At 35.3% G+C, this 27374-nt stretch overlaps 4 protein-coding genes and 1 long non-coding RNA gene across 8 annotated transcripts; 3 read left to right on the top strand and 2 right to left on the bottom strand.

The window, feature by feature from the left end:
* The first annotated feature begins 2916 nt into the window (after nucleotides 1–2916).
* On the top strand, nucleotides 2917–3831 carry LOC112777323 (agamous-like MADS-box protein AGL62). The gene has a single exon (XM_025821673.3). It carries the CDS (start codon nucleotides 2946–2948, stop codon nucleotides 3645–3647), a length of 702 nt encoding a protein of 233 aa, XP_025677458.1. The 5' UTR covers nucleotides 2917–2945; the 3' UTR covers nucleotides 3648–3831.
* A 1045-nt stretch (nucleotides 3832–4876) lies between these two features.
* On the bottom strand, nucleotides 4877–9150 carry LOC112775554 (tubulin alpha chain). 2 transcript variants are annotated; one of them, XM_072226461.1, is made up of 5 exons: nucleotides 8849–9084; nucleotides 8010–8244; nucleotides 7532–7902; nucleotides 6975–7433; nucleotides 6629–6889 (listed from the first exon to the last, which is right to left on the bottom strand). In XM_072226461.1, the coding sequence occupies exons 1-5, from the start codon at nucleotides 8939–8941 to the stop codon at nucleotides 6743–6745; spliced, it is 1305 nt and encodes a 434-aa protein (XP_072082562.1). In that variant the 5' UTR covers nucleotides 8942–9084; the 3' UTR covers nucleotides 6629–6742. The 2 variants fall into 2 exon arrangements, with proteins under 2 accessions (XP_025675037.1, XP_072082562.1); XM_025819252.2 differs by having other exon boundaries at nucleotides 4877–7433; nucleotides 8849–9150.
* A 1564-nt stretch (nucleotides 9151–10714) lies between these two features.
* Nucleotides 10715–12602, bottom strand: LOC112775553 (F-box protein SKIP22). The gene has a single exon (XM_025819251.3). It carries the CDS (start codon nucleotides 12515–12517, stop codon nucleotides 11096–11098), a length of 1422 nt encoding a protein of 473 aa, XP_025675036.1. The 5' UTR covers nucleotides 12518–12602; the 3' UTR covers nucleotides 10715–11095.
* A 790-nt stretch (nucleotides 12603–13392) lies between these two features.
* On the top strand, nucleotides 13393–23359 carry LOC112775146 (pre-mRNA-processing protein 40A). 3 transcript variants are annotated; one of them, XM_025818621.3, is made up of 29 exons: nucleotides 13393–13678; nucleotides 14249–14310; nucleotides 14402–14482; nucleotides 14575–14910; nucleotides 14988–15158; nucleotides 15255–15331; nucleotides 16569–16638; nucleotides 18081–18133; nucleotides 18224–18281; nucleotides 18384–18733; nucleotides 18823–18895; nucleotides 18984–19175; nucleotides 19257–19325; nucleotides 19447–19524; nucleotides 19773–19859; nucleotides 19947–19981; nucleotides 20116–20221; nucleotides 20596–20676; nucleotides 20758–20850; nucleotides 20920–20973; nucleotides 21072–21188; nucleotides 21359–21457; nucleotides 21697–21744; nucleotides 21820–21906; nucleotides 22037–22144; nucleotides 22243–22307; nucleotides 22538–22640; nucleotides 22730–22978; nucleotides 23070–23359. In XM_025818621.3, exons 2-29 carry the CDS (start codon nucleotides 14278–14280, stop codon nucleotides 23202–23204), a joined length of 3108 nt encoding a protein of 1035 aa, XP_025674406.1. In that variant the 5' UTR covers nucleotides 13393–13678; nucleotides 14249–14277; the 3' UTR covers nucleotides 23205–23359. The 3 variants fall into 3 exon arrangements, with proteins under 3 accessions (XP_025674406.1, XP_072085066.1, XP_025674407.1); XM_072228965.1 differs by having other exon boundaries at nucleotides 13424–13693; XM_025818622.3 differs by lacking the exon at nucleotides 13393–13678 and adding an exon at nucleotides 13757–14007.
* Nucleotides 23360–26368: 3009 nt separating this feature from the next.
* LOC112776401 (uncharacterized) lies at nucleotides 26369–27141 on the top strand. The gene is made up of 2 exons (XR_003189924.2): nucleotides 26369–26681; nucleotides 26800–27141. It is a non-coding gene; the product is annotated as an uncharacterized lncRNA (long non-coding RNA).
* Nucleotides 27142–27374: the final 233 nt, after the last annotated feature.

Below are 27374 nucleotides of genomic sequence, written 5' to 3'. Positions count from 1 at the left end.
AAGAAAAACAATGAAATTGAAAGATACATAGAGTCATAGAGAGTAATATAAAAATAATAGAAAATTTAAAATTTACCTTTTGATGAAGAGAAAATGACCACTAGAAAAGGAACAGAAAAAGAAAGTTAAAAATAATTAAGAAGATGGTTTAAGAGAATAAAATAGTGGTGATGGTTGAAATTTGAGAATGGGAGAAGACTAAATTTGATTAGGTTAACTAATAATTAAAAAAATAAAAAAATAAAATAGGCTTGAGACTTTAAATAATTGGACTAAGTTTATTTGTAGTGAAGCCATTTAAAATTTAAAATGGAGGCATATATATAATATGTATATTTAAAAAAAAAAAAAAACTGAAATAAGAGTGGGGGCAAGTGCCCCCACATAATTCTACGTAGGTTAGTCCCTGACTCAACCCAACATTGCCAAACACGCCTTCTCAAAAATAAGATTCAGTTAGTCTTCCAGTTGGACCCTCACCCATATCCACTGACCCACTTCCATCAAATTCTTTCTCTTCTTCAACAACCCCTCTTTTTTTTATCGCGCTCTAGGCGCTCTCTTTCTAACCGCGCTCAACGCGCACTCTTTTATTGCACTCTATGCGCCCTCTGAAGACTACTCTTATTGCGCCATACGCACCCTCTGAAGATCTTATTGCGCTCTACGCGATTTTTTTTTGAAGATCGCTACTTGCTCTCTCTCCCTCAAGCACATCATCTTTTTTTATATAATTTTTTTTGCCGTTGGCAGCTCTAGCTCTGCCGCACGCATCTCCCTCTGCGTCACCACATCAAACGTGTCTTCTTCAACAATTTCATCGGAATTTATTCAAGCTGTGGATTATTGACATCTTCCATCCACTAGCTTGCGGGGGCATATTAAACTACACTTCCACCTTAGTCCATGACAACAATAAAGAAGTCTCGTGACTTACAAATTCAGCCCAACAAAATACATAAATTCAGTTACAATTTTAGACTTTATTATTTTATTTTATCTTATATTTATCTTGTATTTATTTATTCTTATCTTATCTTTATTTGTTTTTATCTTTCATAGACCAATGCTCTATATATATTTAATTTTACCTTCATAATTTATAATTCAATTCAATCAATCAACATACAATAAAAGTTCTTCATCTTTTCTTTTCTTATTCTTTCATAGTTTATCAATAAAACTAAAAATATTCAAAATATAAATCAATAAGAATTGGATTAATAGTCAAATTAGTGTCTAAAAGATAATTAATTCTTCAAATTTATTTTTAAAAAATTTTGTCAATCAAATTGGCATTCAAAAATTATAAATTAATTATTTTTGTCTTTCAGTCACTTATCAATTAATAGTTTTCGACAACAATTGATAATATGTAATGTTAACTCACATCATACATGACACATAACATGTCCAATTAAACGCTGGATAAATATATTTATAGAAATTTATCAATTTAGTGTTGTTAGATTATATTAAGATTATGCTTTATATAATTAAAAAATGAACTAAATTAATAAATTTTTATAAAAATATTTGTTCAACGTCCAATTAAACATGTTAGGTGTCATGTGTATTGTCAATTAACCTTTTATAGATATAAATTATTAATTGAATAATGAAAGAACAAAAATTATTAATTTATAATTTTAAAAATTAATTTAATTGATAAACTTTTTTAAAGATAAATTTAAAGAATGAGTCATTTTTTAGAGATAATTTTAACCATGAATTCGATAAGAATTGCTTATCATGATGTATGTATGAATTCATTTATTCCAAAATTAAATAGATCGTATATGTACCGTATTTTGTTATTAATCATTAATAAAAAATTCCCTCCGTTGAAAAAAAAAAAAAAAAAAAAGCGAAAATGGAATGAAACACTTTAATACATTAAGGTTTGTGTTTGTTTTAATGAAAATAGATATGCCTCCACACAAGAAAAACATATTTGGTTAGCCAATTACTATTACAATCTTTTAAAGGATCGAGATAATTTCCATTTTTGCAAATAAATCAAACATTAAAAGGACCAATCATGTATAAAACATTGTGTTGATTGAAAAATAATTCCTATGAAAATATCTTATCAGAAAATGTCTTTTAGGAAATAATTTTATGTTGATGATATATGTTGAAAAACCAATATAATAAAAAAGTTTACGTGAGGCTACAAAATTTACTCGATAGTTACTATCCATTTTTATGTGGCGGTAACCTTAAAGACAAACCATTATAATTTATGAGAGTCCAACTAAGATTATGCTAAATAGCAATAAAGAAAATTAACGTAGAAAATGACAAATAGATCCCTGACCTTTTGTCCTGCAGACATTTTCGTCCCTGACCATTGAAAATACTTTTAAGTCCCTAACCTTCACAAAACTTGGACGGATCAGTCCTTCCGTCCAAATGCCTCCGTCAGGGACTGATCCGTCCAAATGCCTCTGTCAGGACTGATCCGTCCAGGTTTTGTGAAGATCAGAGATTTAAAAGTATTTTTCAATGATCAGGGACGAAAATATCCGCGAAACAAAAGGCCAGAGACCTATTTGTCATTTTCTCAAATTAACGCGTTGAGTGTAGTTTTTGATAAGCATTAAGAGTGCAGTTTTAAACCAGGAATTGAATGCGGTTAAGATATTGTAGAAGTAAAAATCCATTTTTCCTATGGCTACTAGTATTTCATCATTCAATCATGTATTAAGATCAAAGATTATGTAACTTGCTCGTTTTGGGGTGACAATAAAAATTCATAAAACAATAAAATGGAAAATTAATTGACTTTGTTTCTAAGAACCAAAGATGGACTATACATGTATATATATCTCTCTTGTTAGTTTCCACTCAAGGAACCCAAAAAGCCAAAGAGAAGTAGAATCATTTGGGTTTCTCTTTTCTCTTGTTCTTTCTCTCTTTGCTGTGTTCATAGCTTTTGAAGAATGTCTAAGAAAAAATCCAGCTTAGGTCGCCAAAAGATACCTATTGAGAAAATTCCAAAAAAGAGTCACTTACAAGTTACATTCTCTAAGAGGCGGTCAGGGCTATTCAAGAAAGCAAGTGAACTTTGCACACTTTGTGGGGTCGAGATAACGATCGTGGTTTTCTCTCCGGCCGATAAGGCCTTCTCCTTTGGCCATCCGGAGGTAGAGTCTATCATCGATCGTTATCTCGTCCTGAACCCGCCTCACGAGTCTATATCGAGTACTCAACAACTGGTTGAGGCGCATAGAAACGCTAATGTCCGTGATCTCAATATGCAACTTACACAACTGCTTAACCATTTGGAGATGGAGAAGAAGCGTGGGGAGGAGCTTGATCATGTGAGGAAAGCGAGGCAGAGGCAGTTTTGGTGGGAAAGCTCTACTGATGATCTTGGTTTTCATGAATTGATCCAACTAAAGGCATCAATTGAGGAGCTCAAGAAGAACTTGGCAAAACATGTTAGCAAAATCATCATGATGGACCAAACCAACATGGATTCACGAATTATTGGGGTTAATAGTAATAATGGATTACTTAATCGTTATGATCATGCATTTGATAGCAACAAATCTGATGCTGCTGCCTTCAATGTTGCTCCTACACTGCCTCCTCCTAATAACAATGCCTATTACATGGGTTTTCGTCATGGTTATCTTTGAAAATTCTGTTTCCAAAAATGAGTATATAGGAAGAATCATGATCTTGCATTTCATTGTTTTATTATTATTTGTTTGGTTTAGTTTGGGATCCGAAGAAGTGAATCATCAACTGGTACCTCACTGGTTGTTTGTTTAAGATTCCTATAAATTGCTTTCTTATTTGAAATAAAAGATGTATATATGTTCATTGTGGTTGAAATTATTAAATAATTTGTCCTTTGATGTCATGGACTACTTTGTCCCCAAGAATAAATTTCACTTTTTCTTGCTGTTATGTTACTTTGTTGGATATGTAGATTTAATAATAATAATAATAATAATAATAATAATAATAATAATAATAATAATAATAATAATAATAATAATAATAATAATAAATGTATGCTTGAAATGGTTACATAGTAGAGAATATATATGTTCTTTCTAGCTAGGACAATGGTAACACACTAACACTAACGTTTCAGGCTTTAATAATGCTTTAACTTCCCTTTAATAATGTTTTAACTTCCTTTTTTTGAAGAATCCAAATTCTTTAGCTAGAAAGAGAGAGCATCATGAACTTAAATAAATTCTTAATGTTTATCATTAACTCTTAAAGAGTGAATATTATTATTTCTATAACAATGTTATTACTGATTAATAAAAAAAAATAATTCACCATGTCTAATTTTTCACCATGTCTAATTTGTCTAATTTTACTGATTAATGTTATGTACACAACTACTAACATTAAGTAAAAGTGGATTACTCTGTATAGTGAAATTGGAATGTAACTAATCATTGTCCAATAGACCAATACATCAGGTCTAAATTTTTAATTCTCATATAGGCTACAACACTGATGGCATTCAAAGTAAAATTTTTGTAGTACAATAAAAGAGATACAGTGAAAATAGGCACACATGCACCATGTGAGTTATCCTTGTTTATTGGAAGATAGTTAGCAACTTACTGTGACAAAAATATACAATAAAATCCTAAGAATTAATATCGATTTTGCAAAAGTCAAAATCTTTCTCATTATTAGAGCAATCTTCAATGCTTGGACAGTTTCTCTTTACTCAATTTAAAGGTTATTAAATATAAATTTTAATTTCAAATCAATTCAATTATTATAAAAAGTCAAAAATGTTACTAAAAATTATCTCATTGGAATCGCTGTAACAGTTTATTTCAGTTTGAAATTAAATTTTAATATTAGCTTAATTAATAGAATAAAAAGACACGTCTGCAATAAACGATAATTATATGACGGTGAAAAACATATTAATGGTATGGCATACATTTCAGAACGACACACATAGGTCAATAACGGATACAAAACTAGGGAAATCTTACGGGCATCAAAACGATGCCACTCAGATGAACAGCACACGCAAATAGTGTTAGGATTTGGTTGAATTAGTCCCACATTGCTCAGGATAGCAAATGGAGTGGGTGGCCTAAGCTATAAATATGAGGCTAAGTTCTCCATTTGTTTTTGCACCAGTCAGAAACACTTTAAGCTTGTATCTGATTTTTCTTTTCCTCTGTACTCTTTGATTAGAGAGTGTTGTGAGGTGTAGTTAGATATTTGCTTTGAAAGAGTGTGGGTGTACTGGGGTGCCGGTGAGAGAAAGAAGTCTATGTGTTGTAACAATTTTCACATAGTGATATTCTCTGGTTGTCATTTGACAACGGCCGTGGTTTTTTCTCCGGTAATTGGAGTTTCCACGTTAAATTCTTGTGTTGTGATTGTGTCTATTTTATTTCTCTGTCAAAGGTGTTTTCTCAAGGGGGAATTGTGTCTTATTCCCAACAAGTGGTATCAGAGCTTCGGTTCGGTGGGATTTATTCTTAGTATGCTCTGTGGTTGCAGCCTAGTCTGATCTTCCACATCAAAAAAGAATTTTGTCCTGTAGCTTGAGGTTGATCTTTGGTTGCTGTTGTTGTTGCTGGAAGGCAGTGTGACTCTGTGAGAGTGCAGTTTGGAAAAGGTTCTGGCTAAGGAAAGACTTGGTATTTAAGTGTGTCCATTGTGACCCACCTCTCTTTCCTGGGGACCCTTCCTAGTGCACGGTCTACAGTTGAGTTATAATATTCCAGTATACGGTTGCAACAATGTCAGGATATTCAAGTGCTGTGAAGCTTGAAATAGAGAAATTTGATGGAAGAATCAATTTTGGCTTGTGGCAAGTACAAGTCAAGGATGTGTTGATACAATCAGGTTTGCACAAGGCGTTGAAGGAGAAGATCTCTGGTTGCTCTCTCTATGAGAGAAGATGATGTTCTCTAGAAGACAAGAAGTATTCTCATGGTATTACCGCACTGCCATGGATAAGGATGAGTTGTGGCAATCAGGTCCACAATTGCACACGGGCATTGGTTGGCGTTGAGATGCAAGGTGTGTGGCGGAGTTAGGTCGATGGCTGAAGAACTTCCAGGAAAAGCCAATTTGGAAGTTGCACCATGAATTTTCAGCAAGGTTTCGATCTGTACCAAGGCGAAATGCTTGGAGTGGTCTAATTCCAAGTGAGTATACTTTCATGGTGGAGTATGATAGTTCTCTGAACTATGATTGTCGGTATAGACAATGGCAGCAAAGAATTGTCGGTGTTGACAATGGAAGCTGAAGATGTGTGACTATTTCAATCAAGGTGGAGATTGTTAGGATTTGGTTGAATTAGTCCCACATTGCTCAGGATAGCAAATGGAGTGGGTGGCCTAAGCTATAAATATGAGGCTAAGTTCTCCATTTGTTTTTGCACCAGTCAGAAACACTTTAAGCTTGTATCTGATTTTTCTTTTCCTCTGTACTCTTTGATTAGAGAGTGTTGTGAGGTGTAGTTAGATATTTGCTTTGAAAGAGTGTGGGTGTACTGGGGTGCCGGTGAGAGAAAGAAGTCTATGTGTTGTAACAATTTTCACATAGTGATATTCTCTGGTTGTCATTTGACAACGGCCGTGGTTTTTTCTCCGGTAATTGGAGTTTCCACGTTAAATTCTTGTGTTGTGATTGTGTCTATTTTATTTCTCTGTCAAAGGTGTTTTCTCAAGGGGGAATTGTGTCTTATTCCCAACAAATAGTTCACAAAGGTTGAAACGATAAAAGATCATCACGAATGCCAAAACAAGGGACGAGAATCAAGTCTTCTAATAGTCCTCGATATCATCATCTCCACCCTCAGCAGACTCAGCACCAACTTCTTCATAATCCTTCTCGAGGGCAGCAAGGTCCTCACGAGCTTCTGAAAATTCACCTTCTTCCATACCCTCACCCACATACCAGTGAACAAAAGCACGCTTGGCATACATGAGGTCAAACTTGTGGTCAATGCGACCAAACACCTCAGCCACACTAGTAGAGTTTGAAATCATGCACACTGCCCTCTGCACCTTGGCAAGATCACCACCAGGAACAACAGTAGGTGGCTGGTAGTTAATACCACACTTGAAACCAGTGGGGCACCAATCCACAAATTGAATGGTGCGCTTGGTTTTGATGGTGGCAACTGCAGCATTGACATCTTTTGGTACAACATCACCACGGTACATGAGACAACATGCCATGTACTTTCCATGACGTGGATCACACTTGGCCATCATGGATGACGGCTCAAATGCACTGTTGGTGATTTCTGACACTGAAAGCTGTTCATGATAGGCCTTCTCAGCAGAGATAACTGGTGCATAGGAGGAAAGCATAAAGTGGATTCTGGGGTATGGGACCAGGTTGGTCTGGAATTCAGTTACATCCACATTGAGGGCACCATCAAACCTCAAGGAAGCAGTCAATGAAGAAATCACCTGAAATTATAACAAAATGGACCATTAATCCAAGTTATACACATCAGAAAAAATCAACTAAAAAAGCAAGAATAATCAGAGGTGCAAAAAATTGATACCTGAGACACAAGGCGGTTGAGGTTGGTGTAGGTGGGACGCTCAATATCAAGGGAGCGTCTGCAGATGTCATAAATGGCTTCATTGTCCAAGAGAACAGCAACATCAGTGTGCTCCAAGAGGGAGTGAGTGGAGAGGACACTGTTGTATGGCTCAACGACAGAGGTGGACACCTGAGGAGAAGGGTACACTGTGAACCCAAGCTTTGATTTCTTGCCATAATCAACTGACAGGCGCTCAAGAAGAAGAGATCCAAGCCCGGATCCAGTGCCACCACCAACTGCGTTGAAGACCAAGAAGCCCTGAAGACCAGTACAGTTATCAGCAAGCTTCCTGATGCGATCCAAGCACAGGTCTACGATCTCTTTACCAACTGAGAGAGAAAGAACACAACAGATACGATATCAGACATATCACAATCACACAAACCAAATTAAGATAAAAAGGAAAAAGAAAAAGCATTTGAATATCGATACTTACTGGTATAATGACCACGGGCAAAGTTGTTGGCAGCGTCTTCTTTTCCGCTGATGAGCTGCTCAGGGTGGAAGAGCTGACGGTAAGTTCCAGTCCTCACCTCATCAATGACAGTGGGCTCCAGATCTACAAAAACAGCACGTGGAACATGCTTTCCAGCACCAGTCTCACTGAAGAATGTGTTGAAAGCATCGTCACCACCGCCGACGGTGTGGTCACTTGGCATTTGCCCATCAGGCTGCACAGCAATTCGATTCCAGTGTTTAATTAGTCAGGGAACAAAACAAATCTTATACAGAACACCTTTAGAAGCCTCGAGAGAGAAATTAATGTTTCATTAAATTAAAACTACTAAATTACAGGTTTAGAAGTAGCTAGAAATGATTCCCTATACAAATCCTCGAATAAAATGAGCTAAATTATCAGGTGCATCGAGCTCAGATAAGATCTATACACAAGGATTAATTCAAATCTCTCTTAAATTTTCTACAGATCCTAACATTAGAGAGTAAATTCCGAGCCAATATCAGCTTTCATAGACAGATCATAGTCGAAATGTTACAGATCTACACACAAATCGAGCAATGCAAGAATAAACTAAGGTAGATCTAGCAATACAGGCAAACAAACTCTGAAACAACAACGCGGATAACGTAGAAATTCTACCTAAACGAGAACAATAGAGCTCAAATTCACTTAGATCTATTAGGTCAGAGCAAAACTTAAGGAGGAAAATGAAGAGAAAATGCTTAATAGAAAATTGAAAAACAGATCTATAGATAAATGAAACAAAAAAGAGAAGTAATGTTGCAGAGAAGGAAGGAAGGAAGGAAGAGACATACGCCGATGCCGTGCTCGAGACAGTAGAGCTCCCAGCAAGCATTTCCGACCTGGATACCGGCCTGACCAATGTGAACGGAGATGCACTCTCTCATCTTCGCAGATCAAACGACACAAGAAACGAAAGGAAGAGAGAGTAGAGAGTAGAGAGGACGAGAGTTGAAAGACAAAGAAGAGAGAAGGCGTTTATGAAGACGCCTTCTTCTGAGAAACGGAGATGGGATAACACAAATGGAATGTGTGCGCCTCTCTGAGAGTTGGGTTTTACTTATAGGAGAGTGAGATAAGAGAGACAACTATGGTTAGTTGGGAATGCGGGATGGACGGCATGGGTTGAGATGTCTGTTTCCAATTGGCTCCATGGTAACCTAACCTGGTAACCATGGTTAAACAGCATTTCTCTTTTCCTTTTTTTTTTCTCTGTTTTTGAATTTCATATTTTTTGCCGCCCAACTTTACCGGTGTTTAAATTGAGCTACTACCAAGTGGCTCAGTGGCTGGCGTATATTAAATTGGCCACTGCCGTTTTTGTTTTTACCGTTTATCGTTTCTGGATTGTCAATTTTGAAATTCAAAACCATACATGGGCCAAAACATATTAAATGGAGTTTATCTACCAAGGGGTTGATTTAATTCCGGTGGGGCCAAAGACGGAAGTTGTTTGCCAAATTCATCTACCAAATTTATGTGTTTTAATGTTGGTAAAATCGCAGACAAGAGAAAAGAAGTTCACTGACCAGATCGTTCTCTCTCTCTCTCTTTTTTTTTTTTTTTTTCAATTGATCATTCAACTTATGAGTGTTAAAATGGATTTTGGTGTTACAAAGACAAAATATGATGTAATGGTGCAATGGACTCCTGGTTGTAGCTTACGTTTTTTTATCTTTGGTATTCCAAATAGAATATGGCACCCACAGTCTAGACACGAGCTTCTAGTTTGCATCATTACAAGGCGTTCATTTCTTTTTCTTAAAGGGTAGTTAACGAATGTATTGAGTTTATGGCTTTATGCAATGGGGTATCCTTTTCTATACTTCATGGCTAGCAAGCTTTTCAATCCAAGGAGAAGACTAGAAAGCTTTAATATATCCAATGAGTATTATTATGTGGGCAGCAGATTGTTTTGGAGACCAAAGATTAAAGAATAGCATGACTCTCCTCCACCATCACATATCATTTTGTTGTTCATATCTAGTTCTATTTATACAACATTGAATACTGAAAAAAGCATATTTGTTAACGGAAAGAGCAACTCTACATTTTCTTTTTCGAAATTGCCAGAACAATATTTCCAACAATTTATAGTCTACCCAAGAGAGAGAGAGAAGCATATTCATACATGGTTGATATATCTGCTTACCCTAATCAGTTACTGTTTTTTCTTCTACTATCTGTATATCTATTTAACTTCTACTATCAGTAATCAGCCATGAACAACGTAAGCCCAAGCAGTTACTGTTTTTTCTTCTACTATCTATATATCAATTTAACTTCCCTAATGAATTTAAGTTTTAACACGTTTAACTTTGAACATATTTAGCATTTCCCGCATGCCATGCATGGTAGAATCCTATTAACTCGCTTTTGTTTTGGTTCAGCATAATATTCATCCTACCTCTTTAGAGGAATGCATAAACATAATCTTCGCTGTTGATAATGTTGATACCAACTATGCAATTCAGGACTAATAATATTGCATTAGGATCGAAGATGCACCAAGGCCAATGATTCATACTAGAAGAAACCTAGAAAGCTTAAGAATATTATCAGAGCACTGGGCTACTAAAACTAAATGCTGTAGTTGTATTGCTTGGCATGCTTCATATTTGAAGGTTGAAAAAATAATCATAATATAGTAGACTGTGCACTTCAGAAATATAAGGTTGCATACATCCTTGGATAAAATTGTTCTGACTTCTGACACAGAAATTGCTCTTACCCAGAAGAGTAGAACGAAAGATAGTACATGAAGGCTTATGAAAATCAACTATTCAGAGCCTAACTAAAATGTATATGTATATATCCAAAATACCAAAACAAATGAACAGCCAAAGGGTAAGGATATTAACAACCACCTAAACAAGTAGCCATTCATGTTTGTACTTACAACCAGCCACTTATGCCGCATTTACGCTAACAAGATCTTCAAGAAACAAACAAGTAGAAATAGGTAAACTATTACCAAGGATTTGGCCCCAGCACTCAACAAGATATATTAGATTTCGTGAAGAGAAATTCAAATCAGGATACTAGTGATGGAATCCTCCACGGTGACACGGTGGGAGGAAAGTCCGCCTTGGTGAGTATGTAGGGAATTGTAGACCGAATCCTGGGAGCCGATCATAGTCTCCACCCACAATTGAAGGTATTCCAAAAGGATTACGGTCCCTCCTTGCTGGGAATAATGCATAAGGTCGTTGCCTCATTTGAATAGGAAAAACCGGTTGCATCGATCTCTTCCTTGTTTCCCAGTGTAAAGCAAAAAACTCCTTAAAGAACACCGCTCTACACCCAGCAACTCCAAACTCCTCCTCAAACTTCTTCCTCCAGAGGTCATTATTGCCAGACAGGTATTGCAGTTCTGTACACAAGCAAGCCACCCTGGCCACATCAACACCAGGAAGACGCTCCAAAATCATGATCTTAAGTTCTGTGGGGAGCCTCATAAAACACGGTGGAGGATCCAATCCAGCTTTGTCACAAAGATCAATCAATAATGGCAATGCAAGCCTATCCTTCACCATCTTCCACAACTCAAAAATCTCACTTTGTTGATCAACAACAGCATCATCATCAAAATTATCCTTGGATTCAAAATTTTCCAGCATCAACTTCAAGGGCTTGGCAAATTTACGCTTATCCAAAGACACCCTATGGACCTCCGACCCAGCATCATCAAACAAAGACCCATAAACATTCACAAGATGCCCTAATGTCTGAAATTTCAATAACACAGTACGCGAAACACCAGAATCACTAGTTAGAATCTCAGGCAGAGTATACCTCAACGATATCGAAGAAGCTGAAGCTGAAGGCCACTCATCCAGAATATGAGAGGAACCAACCCCCAAAGGCGAAATCTTTTCAGCACGAACGAACCCAGATTCCAGAATAACAGCATGTACCACGAGAACCAACAACTTGAGGTCGGTAACGTCATTTCCATTCGCTTCTTTCAACACCCTTTTGACGAACGAAGCTTCGGAATTGGTCTTCCTGACAACCACTTCCTCTCCACCAGACCCATCAGCCATATCGACGGTTTCCGCAGTTGAAGACTCCAAAGACGGAATTTTTTCCGCCTCGGGAATCGAGGGAGCGTCAACCATGAGGATTTCAGAAGAGTGTTGAATCGAGGGCACGTCGCATGAATTGAACGGTTCTTGTGGGGTGGGTTTGTGAAGGAGGGTTTGAGTTTCGGGGGAGAAGGCGGTGGGGTTGAGGGTGTAGAAGACGAGGTCTCCGGAGGCGATGCCTAGAGATTGGATGGAGTCGTCGGGCGAGGAAGCGTGGATTTCGTCCTTCCTGTTGAGGGATAGATGAAGAGAAGAAGATGAAGATGAGGATATGACATGTGAAATGGTGTCTTTGAGTTGCTGCAATGAACAGCAATTGGGGACTTCGATCTTTAGGGTTTCTTTGGATTCCAGGGATCTGACTCTCAGCTTCATTGTTGCTTTTTTGCCAAATTGATTTCTGTTCAGTGGAGAAGAAGGATAACTACACAACGATATATGTCGGTCTCTTATATTTGGTTAAAACGCTATTTCAATAATAAAAGGTACAGTAAAGTATCCTTTTTGTTTCCTTTGGGTTAATTTTTATTTGTATTTCTGAGGTTTAAATCGTTTTATTTATATTTTTAATTAATAGTAGAATAATATTAAATTATTTTTAAATGTTAAGGATACAAATATAACGATTTAAATGTTATAGATACAAATAAAATTTATTCTAAATATTGAGGACAAAAATGATACTTTACTCTAAAAAGTAACTTAATTATCAATGGTTAAATAAATTATTTAAATTATCTTTAGCTATTCAATATTAACAAAAATTAAAATGAAAAAATTGTTAGTGTTTGTTAATATATCTAACCCACACAAAAAAAAAATAAAAATTAATTTGATAGTTAAAATTGATTGAAGATTAAATTATTCAATAAAAAATTCTTATAAGAATGAGTTGGGATATTAGTGGTAATTTTTTTTTTGTCACCAAAAAAAAAATCGGACCCTCCGATTTGTGTTTAAAAAATTTTAAAAGTTTGGAGTACATAAATCGAATCTATCGATTTGTGTTGAAAAAATTAAAAAAATTTAGAGTACATAAATCGAACTGATTTGTATACTCCAAAATTTTTTAATTTTTTTTAACAGAGATCGAAATCGGACGGTCCGATTTGTGTACCTAAAAATTGTACGGTCTGATTTGTACTCCGTATATTAAATCATTCCATATTTTAAAAAAAATACTTTCGTAAATCACAATTTAAGAAAATACTGTTGTTAATCCAATATTAAAAATAAAAAAGTGTAGTAAAAAAGTAAAAATTATATAGATCGAAGAAAAGGGCAAGGTCGGGGATACAAGAGGGAAAACCAAGAAAGAGGGTATGTTAGGATTTGCCAGTTGCCACTTCACCAAGAAGTATGTATCGTCCTTCTTTTCGATTGTACTTAATCAGTGTTAAATCCCTCTTCCGTTTTCCAGCACTCAAATAAATTACATCACCAACTACACACAAACAGAGTTCCCAGGTTTTAAGCCCAGCTTCACAACTTGCCTCTTTCATCTGTTACCCCCCATACCAACATCTTACCCCATTGGTACGCGTGTTACATGTAATCCTTAATTTTTCTTCTGTTATTTTTTGTTTTTAACGTCCGAATACCAATTCACTTGATGGGCATTCTTGTTTCTGGTTGAAAAACCTAGTTTTTTACTTTTTCTCTATGTGGGGTTAAAAAATGATTGAACTTTCCTGCTAGTTTCCTTATGGAGCTTTTTGTTTTGTGTTGGGTTTAATTTTGAATGATTGGGTATCCTTGTTTCGAGAGCTAGATGATGGTAGAGCTGTTTTGAGGCACATTATTTTGATTTTGATATAAGGGCACCTGTATGCAGAATTTGATTTACTGAATGCTGGTTGCAAGTCGTAAGCTTTTCTAGTTTAAGTCGTTATGGTGATCACTGCCTCAATTTCGGTGAACTTGAGAGTTTCAGTTATACTTATTTGTGCCCTACTATGAAATCTAATTTGCTATTTTTCTAGGGAATTATAATCATTACCCATTGTTCTGCTCTTTGTAATTGGCTGTTGTTCCTTTCTCCTGTATGTTTTCTGGGTGCTGCTAAGATACTAATATGTAGTATCTCTTTACTCTTGTTGATTACAGTAGTTCGTGGAGTTTGATTCTCTGGTCACATGTCCAATAATCCGCAATATCCGGGTTTACAGGTAGAGTATCTTGAAGTATAAATCAGGGGTTTATTCACCTACCTTTTTATATCCTATGTCTTAATTTTCCTTGCTCTTCTTGTAATGAAAGCCTCTTCGGCCTCCTGGACCTCCCATTGCTGGTTCACTGGATCCTCAGCGCAGTTTTGTTCCAGCTCCCATGCCTGGTCAAGTAATGCATTTTCTCTATTTGTGATTGTGATTACGTCAACTATGTATCAAATCATCATTCATCTGAAATGAAACCATTTAATTTTTCTGCAGTATCGCCCTGTAGTTCCTACTCAGCAGCCTCAACAGTTCATGCCCATGCCATCTCAACATTACCCTCCTGTTGGTCCCAGTGGTCCCATGATGAATGTTGGAATGCCTCCTCAAAATCAACAGCCCCAATTTCCTCAACCCATTCAACAGTTACCTCCAAGACCTGGCCAACAATTGCAACTCCCACCACAGCCGCAGCCACTTCCATTGTCAGTTGCTCGGCCAAACATGCACATGACATCTGAATCAATGATGCCGCAGCCTGATTCTCAAGTGCCAAATGGCTATGCACCAAGCTTAGGTGGCCCGGGAATGCCCCTTCCAGCATCATATACGGTAAAGTGATGGCATGTGTTTGTAGTGGATAAATTAAGATTCCTATATACAAGTACTAATTTATGGACTGGATGCAGTTTGGACCATCTTCTTATGGTCAAGTGCAAACTAATTTTAGCTCTGCTAGCCAATTCCACCCTGCTTCTCAAATCCAAGCTCCCTCTAGTTCTTCTTCCCAGAGCATTACCTCTGATACAGTTGTTCTGAGCAATGACGAGAAACCTTCAACTACATCTGTCACGCCTTCAGTATGAGCCTTACTTGTTTTCAATTTCACAGCTATTTTTATATATTGTCTTTTATATCACTGCAATATTTATGTGGTCTTACTTTCTTTCTTTCAGGCAACTGGCATCCAGCCTTCACTTGCGAATGGTGGATCCACAGATTGGATTGAGCATACTTCTTCTAATGGAGTAAGGTAAGATATTCAACTATTTGCTTGTAATTTGATATTTGCATATTTTCTAAATAGTGTTCTTTGTTAGGTGACTTTAGTGCTAGTTGGGGTAAGCCAACCCTGTGGGTTTTCTGCTCATACATCAATGAATTGGGTTCAATTTCTGGGTTCCCCTACTGATGGGTCATTTATAAGTAAGCCTGTAAGTGCTTATTTAGCCGGAGGCATGCTTTGACCTTACATTGTGAGCCTTTCTCCTGATATAAAGTTTTATATTAGAGAAGATCCTAAGTGACGCTAGCTGCAGTAAATATAGCTTATTATACCATGGATCTCATTTTGAATAAATATACTAAATTTACACCCCTTCCAAACTGCGGGAGTCAGATCACACACATGCTGAAAGCCAAAAGGCTAAAGAGACAGTTGCATCTAGGTCTACATATTTTTAAAACAAAATTATGAAGTCTTTTTGAATTGGAATAAAAGATATATTTATGAAAAAATTACATTGAAACGGTACAAATTAATATCTTATAGTGTATCATGAATCGAAATAGTAGGCCAATTTATTATAACCAAAATGTGCCATGTAGTATTACCTTTACCTTACAGTATTGCATACCAAGTAACTGTAGTTAAAAATGAATAAGGGATTGGTGGAAGGGAAAGTACGTGGTGAGAACTAAATTAGGGTTGACTGCTTGCCTATTTGCTACCTCTTTGGCACATAACATTGTTTTTGCAATTATCCGTTTTAGATTTTCCCCAATCCTTGTTTTGCTAGCCAAATTCTTTGTATTTGATTAGTCTTGTTCAACCCATCATGGGCTTAGTATATTTTGGGTAATTACTGTTGATTTTCCATAGTTAGTCATCTAGTGCTTGCTTTTTGGTAAAACATTTGCTTTTGATTGAGTTTTACTTACACTGGCTATCTAGCTTGTAATATAGTCCATGGATTCTCATATGACATTACTGTTGCTAGTAATCACGAAGTTTTACTTATTTCTCCTGCTTCATTTTGGTTATCATAAGTAAAAGATTTATTCATTGGCCAGATATACATTTCAATTATAATTGAAAGTAATATTAGGAGTGATATGCGATCCTGTAATTTTCTTTCTCTTGCTTGATGTCATCTAATGATTTAGGTTAATATTATAGCCTCTCTTAGTAAACGGCAAAATCTCTTTGGCATGAAAGCTTTTGTGGTTATAATTGTCAAGACTTAGTGTATAACTTTTGAATTTCACAGATATTACTACAATAAGAAGACTAAAGTATCTAGCTGGGAGAGGCCTTTCGAATTGATGACCCCAATTGAGGTGAGTCATACAGTTGACTTTGCTTTGACGCCATGACTTGTTAGTCATGCTATTAAATTTTTTTTGTTCTGTTTCCCGGTGAAAGGTTGAACACATGACATATGTCTTTTGGTCTATTGTATTATTAAATGGGTTCACATATTCAATTTCATTTGTTGTATGCTTTCTGTTTGTCAACTTCGGTGAAAAAAATATGTTCCGTCAGCTCACTTGTTACTGGACGGATTTTCTCTCAGGCAAGCTACCATCGATCTTGACTCATGTCTTGTTGTGAGGTCAGTGTTGTGACAATTGCTGGTTCAACTGTCAGATATCAGCTGTTTGTTTTCTCTGGATGATTATGTAGAAGACTGTTCAATTTCATGTAATTGTGCTGTGTTTTTTTTTTTTTTAAATATAGAATGAGAATAAAATTTCTGTCCTATAAATCATAGTGTGACTGAAGATGGTTAGTGCTGTCCCTGGATTATTTTCAATATCCTTTTGTTTAGCAATAGACAAAATATTTACTCCTTGAGGTTTCTTCCCTGCTGATGGGGCCATAAAAAATTTTAGATTTAATTGACTTCTCACTAATGACTGATTCTGTACGTTCTGTAGTATGGCTACGCTTATTTATTTATGTCTGCTCATGAAGAAGAGAGATTTCTCTTTTCTACTTTTTCTTTCCGTTTCTCACCCCCTCCCCCCAATGTCACGTGTTTCTGTGTAAAAATATAATTTCACTCACTCATAGGCATCCCAGATAAGCATTTTTGCGTTGATTTTGAGCATATGATGGTTGTCTTCTATTTAGCATTGTGCAAGGCACCTCATATCTTTCAGTTTTAAAATCTACATGTGACACTCTTGTAGCTTTAAGATGCTTACAGTAACAGGTACATGCTGTGCTACTATATTGAGAGGTAGGCTATGCGTTGGGTCTTTGCTCCTTGTCCTACCTACTTAATTGCTTGATGAATGTTGGTAAATTCTATCATTGTACATCTCGATTGTTGATCCTTTGCGTCACATTTTCTCATGATTTATCAATGGCTTATATTTAGTTACATCACTTGATAAATGTGCATTACTCTTGTTTCTAGATCTCAGTCCGAGGTCTATTATATCAATTTAGTTTCAAATATGTTGAGGTTTATAAGAGCTGAACTGGGGATTCATCCAAACGAATGATTGGAATTTTCCTTTTCTTGCTTATTAACTGGAAAAAAGTTAAGGGAATTGAGAAGGCTAATTTTCTCAGTTCCTGATATTCAGTTGGCTGGTCATAATTGATCCTTTTACCTTGCGCTATTATATTGCCTTGATCTGTTTTCTCTATTTCACATTCTTGATTTGGGAAATTTCAATTTCCAATTTCTATTATGAGATAATGTGTATTCTTCTTTTGGGAGGAAATCGCTTTTGAGACTGTTAACATATGTCACTTGTCTTTTTGTTAGAGGGTGGATGCAACAACAAACTGGAAGGAGTATACTAGTCCTAATGGAATAAAGTATGTATTGGTTCCATCATATCATCATTTTCTGTTTTTAATGTTCATGTCTGACTTTCTTTTATATATTGGTTATTCAATATTTCATAGGTATTACCACAACAAGGTCACTAGGGAATCAAAGTGGATGATTCCTGAGGAACTGAAGGTTTACACCATTAAAAACAATGCCACTTTCAATATTCTTTTTCATCTATTTTCTGCTTCTTATTTAACTGAGATTCCTTTTCCGCAAATTTTATCCATCAAGTTGGCCCGTCAGCAAGTTGAAAAGGCAGTTGCCAATGGAACACATACTGATGCTCTACCGAATTCTCATACTCAACCGTCTGTAACTCCTCCTGTGATTGAAACAGCACCAACTGCAGCAGCTAATTCATCTTTGATTGGTCAAGGGGAACCATCAAGTCCTGTTTCAGTTGCTCCTGTTGTTAGTGCATCTACAAGTCATCCACAATCTGAGATGAGTTCTGGACCATCTGCCTCTCCTCATGTGGCTCCCATAACTGGAATGACAGTGGCTGAAGTAGAGTTACCAGTAAATACTGCTACAATATCTGATGCTGCAGCAGGAAGTGATAGAGCTTCTGTTACCAATCAGTATTGTCTAGTATACCTTTCCTGTTTAGTTTTTTATTTTGATTATTTGGTGGTAATTTACTTCCTTTTTGTTTGTTGTAAATTTCTAGGAATGATGGCAACAACTTTCTGGTGAAGGATACACTGGGCTCTGCAGATGAAGTTCCAGCAGAAGATAAAGAAGTATGCTTCTCTTGTACTTCTGATGAGTCTCTATCAGTTCTTGTTGTGGATTTGTGGTCAGAAAGCTGATTAATCTTAAATTATGTAGGATGGTAAAAATGATTCGTTAGTAGAAAAAACAAATGATGTGGCTTCAGAAACAAAGGCAGATACGGTTTCAGAAACAAGGGCTGATTTGGCTTCAGAAACACAGGCAAATGTGGCTTTGGAAACAAAGGCAGATGCATCTTCAGAAACAAAAACACGTGAACCATTACCCTTAGTTTATGCAAATAAGATGGTATGAGAAAGAAATATTGATATCTTAACCGTCTCTCTTGTTTTGTTCCCGTGGATTGATTATCACATTTTTGCTTATTAGGAGGCTAAAGAAGCATTCAAAGCACTGATAGAGTCTGTAAATGTTGGATCTGACTGGACATGGGATCGAGTAGGCTCATCTTCATGATTTGCTTTGCTGGCACTTACTTTTTTATAACTGTTTTGACTTATTAATTTAAATGTCTCTCTTTTATTTAATATTTATTTGCTGAAATCTGTATGTTTTTCAGACTATGCGATTAATAGTTAATGACAAAAGGTACGGTGCATTAAAATCGCTTGGAGAAAAGAAGCAAGCTTTCAATGAGGTAATTCTTATGTAATAACCTTGAGTTAATCACAGACACTAAGCTTGGATAGGGCTGTTACTTCGTTTTACATTTGACCCTTACTTTTCCTTGTCCATGCCAAAAAGAGTGGCCTCTGAATCCGTTTACTTGAAACGTTGCATGGGACCGGAATTTCGATAGTGCTGCTGCCACAAATATGTATTGATGATAATGTACTGCATAAATAATTTGTATGTTGAAAAGTGATATAACTCTTTTTTTCCCAGTACTTAAGTCAGAGGAAAAAACAGGAAGCAGAAGAAAAGCGCATGAAGCATAAAAAAGCACGAGAGGATTTTAAAAAGATGTTAGAAGTATGTAGTGTCTACTTCCATTTCCTTATAATTATTTCTTGCTTCTTTGATCTTGCAATTTTATGCTGACAATAAATCAATTTCCAGGAGTCCACGGAGTTGAATCCATCCACTAGATGGAGGTTTTTTCTATCTTTCAATTTGTTTCCTTATAAATAAGATTTGTTTTTATTCTTGTTTCAAAGTGTCAATTTAAACATTCAGACTATTTGCTTTGTGATAATTTTGTTTTATTGTTTTTTGGACAATCACTCAGCAAAGCCGTGACAATATTTGAAAATGATGAACGTTTCAAGGCTGTTGAGCGTGACAGAGATCGCAGGGATATGTTTGATAGTTTCTTGGAGGAACTTATAAACAAGGTGGATTCTACTACCTCAGTAACTCATCATTATACTACCTCATCATGCTATTCTGAAGCATTTACACACCCATAAACCTTTATGGTGATCCAAAGCATTGCTAAATTTTATTTAAAGATAAGTTTAACTATGGTGAAAATGATCCCACACAGTGGAAAATGGCTTGGTTGTATAACTTGCTGCGTTACACATTGCTCAATTCTGGGTTGTAACATATTGATATGCAGAAATTTGAAACAACATTATCATTTCACGTCTGATATGGATGGAAATGGAATGATGGTTGAATCTTCATTTAATATGATGAGTTCATTATGCTGTTCAACCTTTTTAAAATGCTTCTAATCAATCTTGTTTCATGGCATTTTCATCAGGAACGAGCAAAGGCTCAAGAAGAACGGAAGAGGAATATAACAGAGTACAGGAAGCTTTTAGAATCTTGTGACTTTATAAAAGTACATATATTTTCTTATACATTATATTTCGAAAGATTTTATATGATAGACATTCAATTGATGCAAACTCTTCATCCGTAGGCTAACACACAGTGGCGAAAAGTTCAAGACCGCTTAGAGGCTGACGAAAGATGTTCGCGTCTTGAGAAAATTGACCGTTTGGAAATATTCCAGGTAGTTTCTTTATGCACCTTCATTAAAATTAAATTTTAGATTCAGTCCAATGTATATGTTGCCTTTCAGGACTATTTACGTGATTTAGAGAAGGAAGAGGAAGAGCAGAAGAAGTTACTAAAGGTGTTGTCTTGTTTATTACTTATGAGTTTCTCTCAGATTCTACCCCCTTCCTCTTATAGTTTATTGCATTTGGTTATCTTTGTTTTCAAACACAACAGGAGGAATTGAGAAAGACAGAACGTAAAAACCGTGATGAATTCCGCAAATTGATGGAAGAGCATGTTGCTGCTGGCATTCTTACAGCAAAAACTCATTGGCGTGATTATCACATGAAGGTTAAATGCCAGATTATTAGTAACTTCTCTTTATAATTTTGTTTTCTGTTTTACAGCGAGACATTTAAAATATGATTTAGTATATTTATGTTGCCTGGGACCTTGTTTCTTTTTTGTGACTTGTGGCCTTGAATCAACTGCATTAATTTTTGTTTTCCATTGTGTTGTAGGTGAAAGATTTACCTGCATATCTAGCAGTGGCATCAAACACATCAGGCTCAACTGCAAAAGACTTATTTGAAGATGTTGCTGAAGAGCTAGAGAAACAAGTGAGTTTGCTAAATTGTCTTCTGGTTGATTCCGAACTTCACTTCTAATTTAGTCAGCAGGATTGCTTTGCAAATGCCAGACATTCGAGCTTCATAAGCATTATCTTAGTTTATTAAAATAGTGTTGTTCGTTTACTCAAGTGAGCTGGAGGACTTTTACTTTTGTGCATCCTGCAAAGTTTTTGTGGTTAACGGAAGTGTTTCCTACAAAATGTTAATCTTCTTTCTTGTTCATGCAGTATCATGATGAAAAGAGTCGAATTAAGGATGCGGTGAAGTTGGCTAAGGTATATGATATATCAATAATATCTTCTGATTTCTGCTTTGCAAATCTGTTCTGATGCATAAAACGTGCTTTTCAGATAACATGGTCATCAACCTATACTTTTGAAGAGTTCAAATCAGCTTTATCTATTGACTCTCCTCCAATATCTGATTTTAACTTAAAGGTAAATACAGCAGTGGCACATATCTCTGCTTTAATGCTTTTCCTAATATTGAGTTGCTTTACATGTCGGGGTTCTAATTGTCAATTTGGTTATGTTAATGCTTCTACTTCATACTTTACATATCTTGCAGCTAGTGTTTGATGAGCTACTAGAGCGGGCTAAGGAGAAGGAAGAAAAGGAGGCCAAAAAACGGAAACGTCTAGCAGATGATTTCCTTCATTTACTATATTCTACTAAGGTGTGGTATTGTGGACATAAACTAACTGATGCTGTGCTATTTTGGTGATTGGGCAATAAGAGTATGATTTTTGTTTTTGTTTTACTTACTGGTTGCAGGACATTACTGCATCTTCAAAATGGGAAGATTGTATAACACTTATTGAAGATAGTCAAGAGTTCAGGTCTGGATAATGATGAAACTGTGTTTGAAACTCCAATTATCTCTCCTTTTTTTCTCAAACAATATTTCTTTTTCTTAATAGAAACTTGAAACGTTTCGGCTTATATTTGAGTACCTTTCTTAAGTTAGATAAATTGTTAGCCGAGACCATGGTGAATTTTCGGTGATAAATAACCTACTTATCTTGAAACTACTATTTAAGACTAATGTTCCCTGTTTTCCCTTTTTTAGATCTGTTGGAGATGATAACCGTTGCAAGGAAATATTTGAGGAGTACATTACACAACTGAAAGAACAGGCAAAAGAGGGTGAGCGGAAACGGAAAGAGGAGAGGGTATAAATTCTGTTCATGCCATCTATATTTGAGATTCGTGCTTGTCATTCACTGTGTCATATGTTCTGAACCCCAAATCTTTTCTGCAGGCAAAGAAGGAAAAGGATAGGGAGGAAAAAGAAAGACGAAAATCTAAGCAAAGAAGGGAAAAAGAAGGAGTTCGCGAAAGAGAGAAAGATAAAGCAGACAGTGACAGTGCCGACTTAACGGAGAAAGGCGATAGTAAAAACAAACGGAGGCAGCATCAAAGTCCTGAGCACACTTCTCATGAATTGGATAAAGAGAGGAGTAAGAAATCTCATGGGCATAGTAGCAGCGACAGGAAGAAATCGAAACGAGTATGGATTCATTCCTTTACCATTTTACAAATACAGAAATGCTTATGATTAATATTTGATTGTCTCCTTTTTGGTGTTGTAAATGGAGCAGCATTCATCTGGTCATGAATCAGATGAAGGCCGGCATAAAAGACACAAGCGCGACCACCGCGGTGATCCTCACAGAGAAGGTGGTTATGCGGAGGCGGAAGACGATGACTATGGTAAAGATGTTGATAGATGGTAATTTTGCTGATCTAGACTCCTATAGCAACCTTTAGTTTTTGTCACTATGTAACATTTATTCAAATTATCAAAATATAAATTTTGAAGAGTAACTTGTATAATGAAGATCTTACATTACATGTAGACTTAATAGTAGGAAAGATTTAGTTCTCACTATGGAGCATGGTTTGCTGCAACTTGCACTTATGATAACTCGATCAGTATCATTGTTTTTCAACCAAAAAAAAAATTGAAATTCTTTCTTTTGTAGTGTAATTACATAGAAGCATGTTTCACACGGCCATGGTAAACAAGATCAGTGAAAATACTTCCAATATTGCTTAACATCTCGCTGAGTGTTCCTCTTACATTATACTTTTGATTTAGAGTCATTATTGCTTGATTCACATTCCTTAACAAAAACTGATTAATCGGTGAAAACTCAGGTGCAGTCGACTTTACTTGAAGTTGATAGATGAGAGTCGTTAGACGAAAATTTAGTCAAATCAGTCAAATCATCTAACGGCTCTCAACTATCAACTTCACGTGAAGTCAACTGCACCTGAATTTCCACCTGATTAATCACTCAAATAGGATAAGAGGCCCTGATCCCTATCCTCTTCTCTTAGCATATTTAATGTTGTGAGGATTAGCATCATTCACCACTATCATGTCACATGCACAAAGTCAAAGTGGCGTAGCCGCTTTGGGCGCCTATTTATTTATGTGTAGAAGTCAATTATTTCATTTGAAAGGCAATAATATGTATACAGTAGATACTACATAGATTTGTACCACTGATTGGAATTGGTCACAATAAATGAGTTCTACAATTACAATTAATAAATACTATAGTATAGTCATTTTGAGCAACAAGATAACGCTGGAAACTTATAGAAACTTCATAACACAGGAAAACAATAGAAACATGAAAGATCAAAGATATGGTGAACATATAAAGGATCTTATTAAGAAAGAGTTTTGGTAGTTTCTTCACTCTTTTTTGACTCATTTTCTTTTACAATTAGATGTTGTATAAGGTGAAAATTCATGTGCAGTCGACTTCACGTGAAGTTGATACCTGAGAGCCGTTAAATGATTTGATTGATTTGACTAAATTTTCATCTAACGGCTCTCAGGTATCAATTTCATGTGAAGTCGACTTCACTTGAGTTTTTACCGTTGTATAAGACCGGATTAACTAGATTTTACAACTCAATTCAATAATGAAGAAAAATGAATGATCACGAAGATAAAATTAAAATGGTCAAAGATCAAAGGCTAATGTTGATCTAAATTGTCACCATAAAATGAAAACACGGAGTAATAACTGAAAGAGAGGTGCTACACGTACAAGTTTTTTATTTCAACCAAATCCAATCGAGTGAGAGTGATGAGTTAGATTAATCGATAAAAAGACTTATACGTATAGCATGATTCTGAAAGAAAAGCTTCTTTCTCACGCACACTTAAAACGATAAGGATTTAATTAATATAAAAAACATGTTAAAAATATAATAACAGAAATTTTAAATTATTAGGGCACATATTAACCATACTTTATATATGATTTTTTGAGTCATCAAGCATCTCACATGTCATTGATTTCCACATTAAAGTCATGAAAGCCCACCAGCAGCAACCATATACTAAATGCGAAAAGAACTGTCCACCACTCCTGCCCTCCTCATTGCTTTTAGCTTCTTGCCAATGTTATTCTATTTAATTACTTATTTTTTTTAAGTGATTATTATTATTATTATTATTATTAGAAAAAACATAGTCATGATGTACATAACAATAACATCATACCCCATCAATTGTTTCATATTCAACTCTTCCCATGCCTGAGGCCCAATGGTGGAGCCACCTTGTGACAATGAACTTCCCCATTAAGCATGCCAAACAATATTTCATGAGCACCATAAAATCATTGCAATCCAAAAACATATTACAAATAAAATCTAATGAATGAAAAAAAGGAAAATGAAAGATCATTGCCATTTGCAACCCTCTAGCAAAGAAAACATTGCAATCAATTTTGCACTATGAACTTGCTCACGCATGTTGATGCACTTCATGATTGTTAGGAACATGAAGCAAGTCAAAGAGCCATTAACCGAGACTTATTTACATAGGAAGCTATAAATTATAAAAGCTCCTACTTTTGGGACCGTTTCACAATGCTTTAGGACCTACTTCTAGATGGTTTAATGAGAACATAATGGAATAGTCTAAGGCAACTTAAATTCTAAGGCAGTTCCGGAACCACTAAGCTTTTGTTCAAACAAAAGTCATATATTATGGTGATCGAATTTCAACCCTCAACTTATTATATAATATCAAAGGAATATATACTAGAATCTATGATGCATGGACATTGACACGGATACGGGATACAACACAACACGGGACACGCCGATACGCAAATTTTAAAATCTTATATGATACGGGGACACGCAAACGTATAAAATATAAAGTATTTTTTAGATAAATCGTAATGATAATTTGATATTTTATTAATATTAAAATATAAATTAAATTTTTTTTAATTATTTTTAATGTCTTATTTTAATTATATCAAGTATTTAAAATATTTTTTATTTTAATAATTAATAATATATACTATATCTAAATTTATTTTAAGAATATATTTAAAAAATAAGACTGGACACGCTGACACGTGATGGTATTTAGGTGTGTTCAGGCGTTTGGAGAAAAAAAATTTATTTTTTATTAAGACACGGTTAGACACAGCAGACACGCGTGTCGGTGAGTGTCGTGTCCGAAATGTGTCCGACACGCGGACACAGCAACTCAGCAGCGAAGTGTCCGTGCTTCAAAGACTAGAATGACTTGGGCTGATATTTTCTAATTTTATCAAACAATTAATGCTTAATTAGCTCAGATGCATTTTAGTTTTTATCAATTAAAAGTCTTATCTTTTTAAGACTAAATATAGAAACAACTATATTATATTATATTATATTATATTATATTATATTATATTATATTAACCTGAATATTGTTCTTATCAAATTAATAATATACAAAATATAGACAGAAACTAGAAGTGTTCTAAAATGCGTTGTTGCTAATTCTTTATTATAATATTGACTTTGTCCAACTCATATAATAACCGAAAAATAATATATATACACATATACTAGATCTACTATATATAATAGAATATTGTAAAGCGATTAGATATACAAATTTTTATTTATTCTTAAAATATTTTTCATGGTGTATATAAAAAGAATATCTTTTAGAGGATCATGGCTCCTATTGCTCCGGCTCTCTATAAATAGATTATTGAGTCCTGAGAGTGTTGTGTATCAAATCATATAAAGGAATATAGAGAATTAAAATGCATTCGTCTTCTAAGGTCAGCACCACACTTTGCATGGCAACACTGTTCTTCTTCTTCTTATTATTCTTAACCAATTTCACATATGCTTCAAGACCTGTCCCTGAATCATCTTCCCAACCACCTCCGGTTAGTCCTCTTACTTTAATTTTTAGTTGCTATCACATCTTATAATATAATATAATATAATATATACTCTGTTTCGAATATTAACCAATATTAATTGCATGTTCTTCTCTTATTGAAGGTTGTGGAGAAATCATTTAATGTGGAGGAATATTGTGAGGGTGTTGCTAATAAAGATGAATGCTTAATGAGAAGAACACTTGAAGCTCACGTAGATTATATCTATACACAGAAGGCAAATCCATGATATATATATCTCTGCATCACACTTTTGTTGTAATTTTATGTATAAGCTATAGTTTTCATCATATATGCATGTATGCCACTTTTGAAGAGCTACTATACTTCACTTTTCCTTTTCTTGTTTTGATATAGAAAGATATATTGATAAATATATAGTATTTGTAACCAACTATGTATGTATATATATTGAGTTTGGTAGATATAAATTTTGGTTTGTACTTTTTTAATGTTTTTAATACTTGTGAACAATTTTAGATTGTGTGATATGATGAATTCAGACATGATTTATTTTTACACTTTAATGGAACCTTGCATGATGAAGCTAAGAATAATCTGGGCTGTAAAGTATCCAACTTGTTTGCCATTTAAAATGGAACCCCAAAAAAGTCAACCTTTTTACTTTTTCCCTCCCAAAGTGAATAACTTTTTTGGGAGAGATACACAAAGAAATTC

This window comes from Arachis hypogaea, chromosome 19 (genome assembly GCF_003086295.3).
Source record: "Arachis hypogaea cultivar Tifrunner chromosome 19, arahy.Tifrunner.gnm2.J5K5, whole genome shotgun sequence".
Lineage (NCBI taxonomy): Eukaryota > Viridiplantae > Streptophyta > Magnoliopsida > Fabales > Fabaceae > Arachis > Arachis hypogaea.
The sequence above is the reverse complement of the archived record's forward strand: the minus strand, read 5'-3'. Positions and strand labels throughout refer to the sequence as shown.

Excerpts from the sequence above, each read along its gene's own strand:
- LOC112777323 (XM_025821673.3), top strand. The coding sequence starts at position 2,946 with ATGTCTAAGAAAAAATCCAGCTTAGGTCGCCAAAAGATACCTATTGAG.
- LOC112775554 (XM_025819252.2), bottom strand. The coding sequence starts at position 8,941 with ATGAGAGAGTGCATCTCCGTTCACATTGGTCAGGCCGGTATCCAGGTC. Across the intron at positions 8,245-8,848 it reads GTCTCGAGCACGGCATCGGC|CCTGATGGGCAAATGCCAAG; the intron begins GTATGTCTCTTC and ends ATTGCTGTGCAG. Across the intron at positions 7,903-8,009 it reads TGCCCGTGGTCATTATACCA|TTGGTAAAGAGATCGTAGAC; the intron begins GTAAGTATCGAT and ends TTTCTCTCTCAG.
- LOC112775553 (XM_025819251.3), bottom strand. The coding sequence starts at position 12,517 with ATGAAGCTGAGAGTCAGATCCCTGGAATCCAAAGAAACCCTAAAGATC.
- LOC112775146 (XM_025818621.3), top strand. The coding sequence starts at position 14,278 with ATGTCCAATAATCCGCAATATCCGGGTTTACAG. Across the intron at positions 15,332-16,568 it reads ACTTCTTCTAATGGAGTAAG|ATATTACTACAATAAGAAGA; the intron begins GTAAGATATTCA and ends TGAATTTCACAG. Across the intron at positions 22,979-23,069 it reads ACAGGAAGAAATCGAAACGA|CATTCATCTGGTCATGAATC; the intron begins GTATGGATTCAT and ends TAAATGGAGCAG.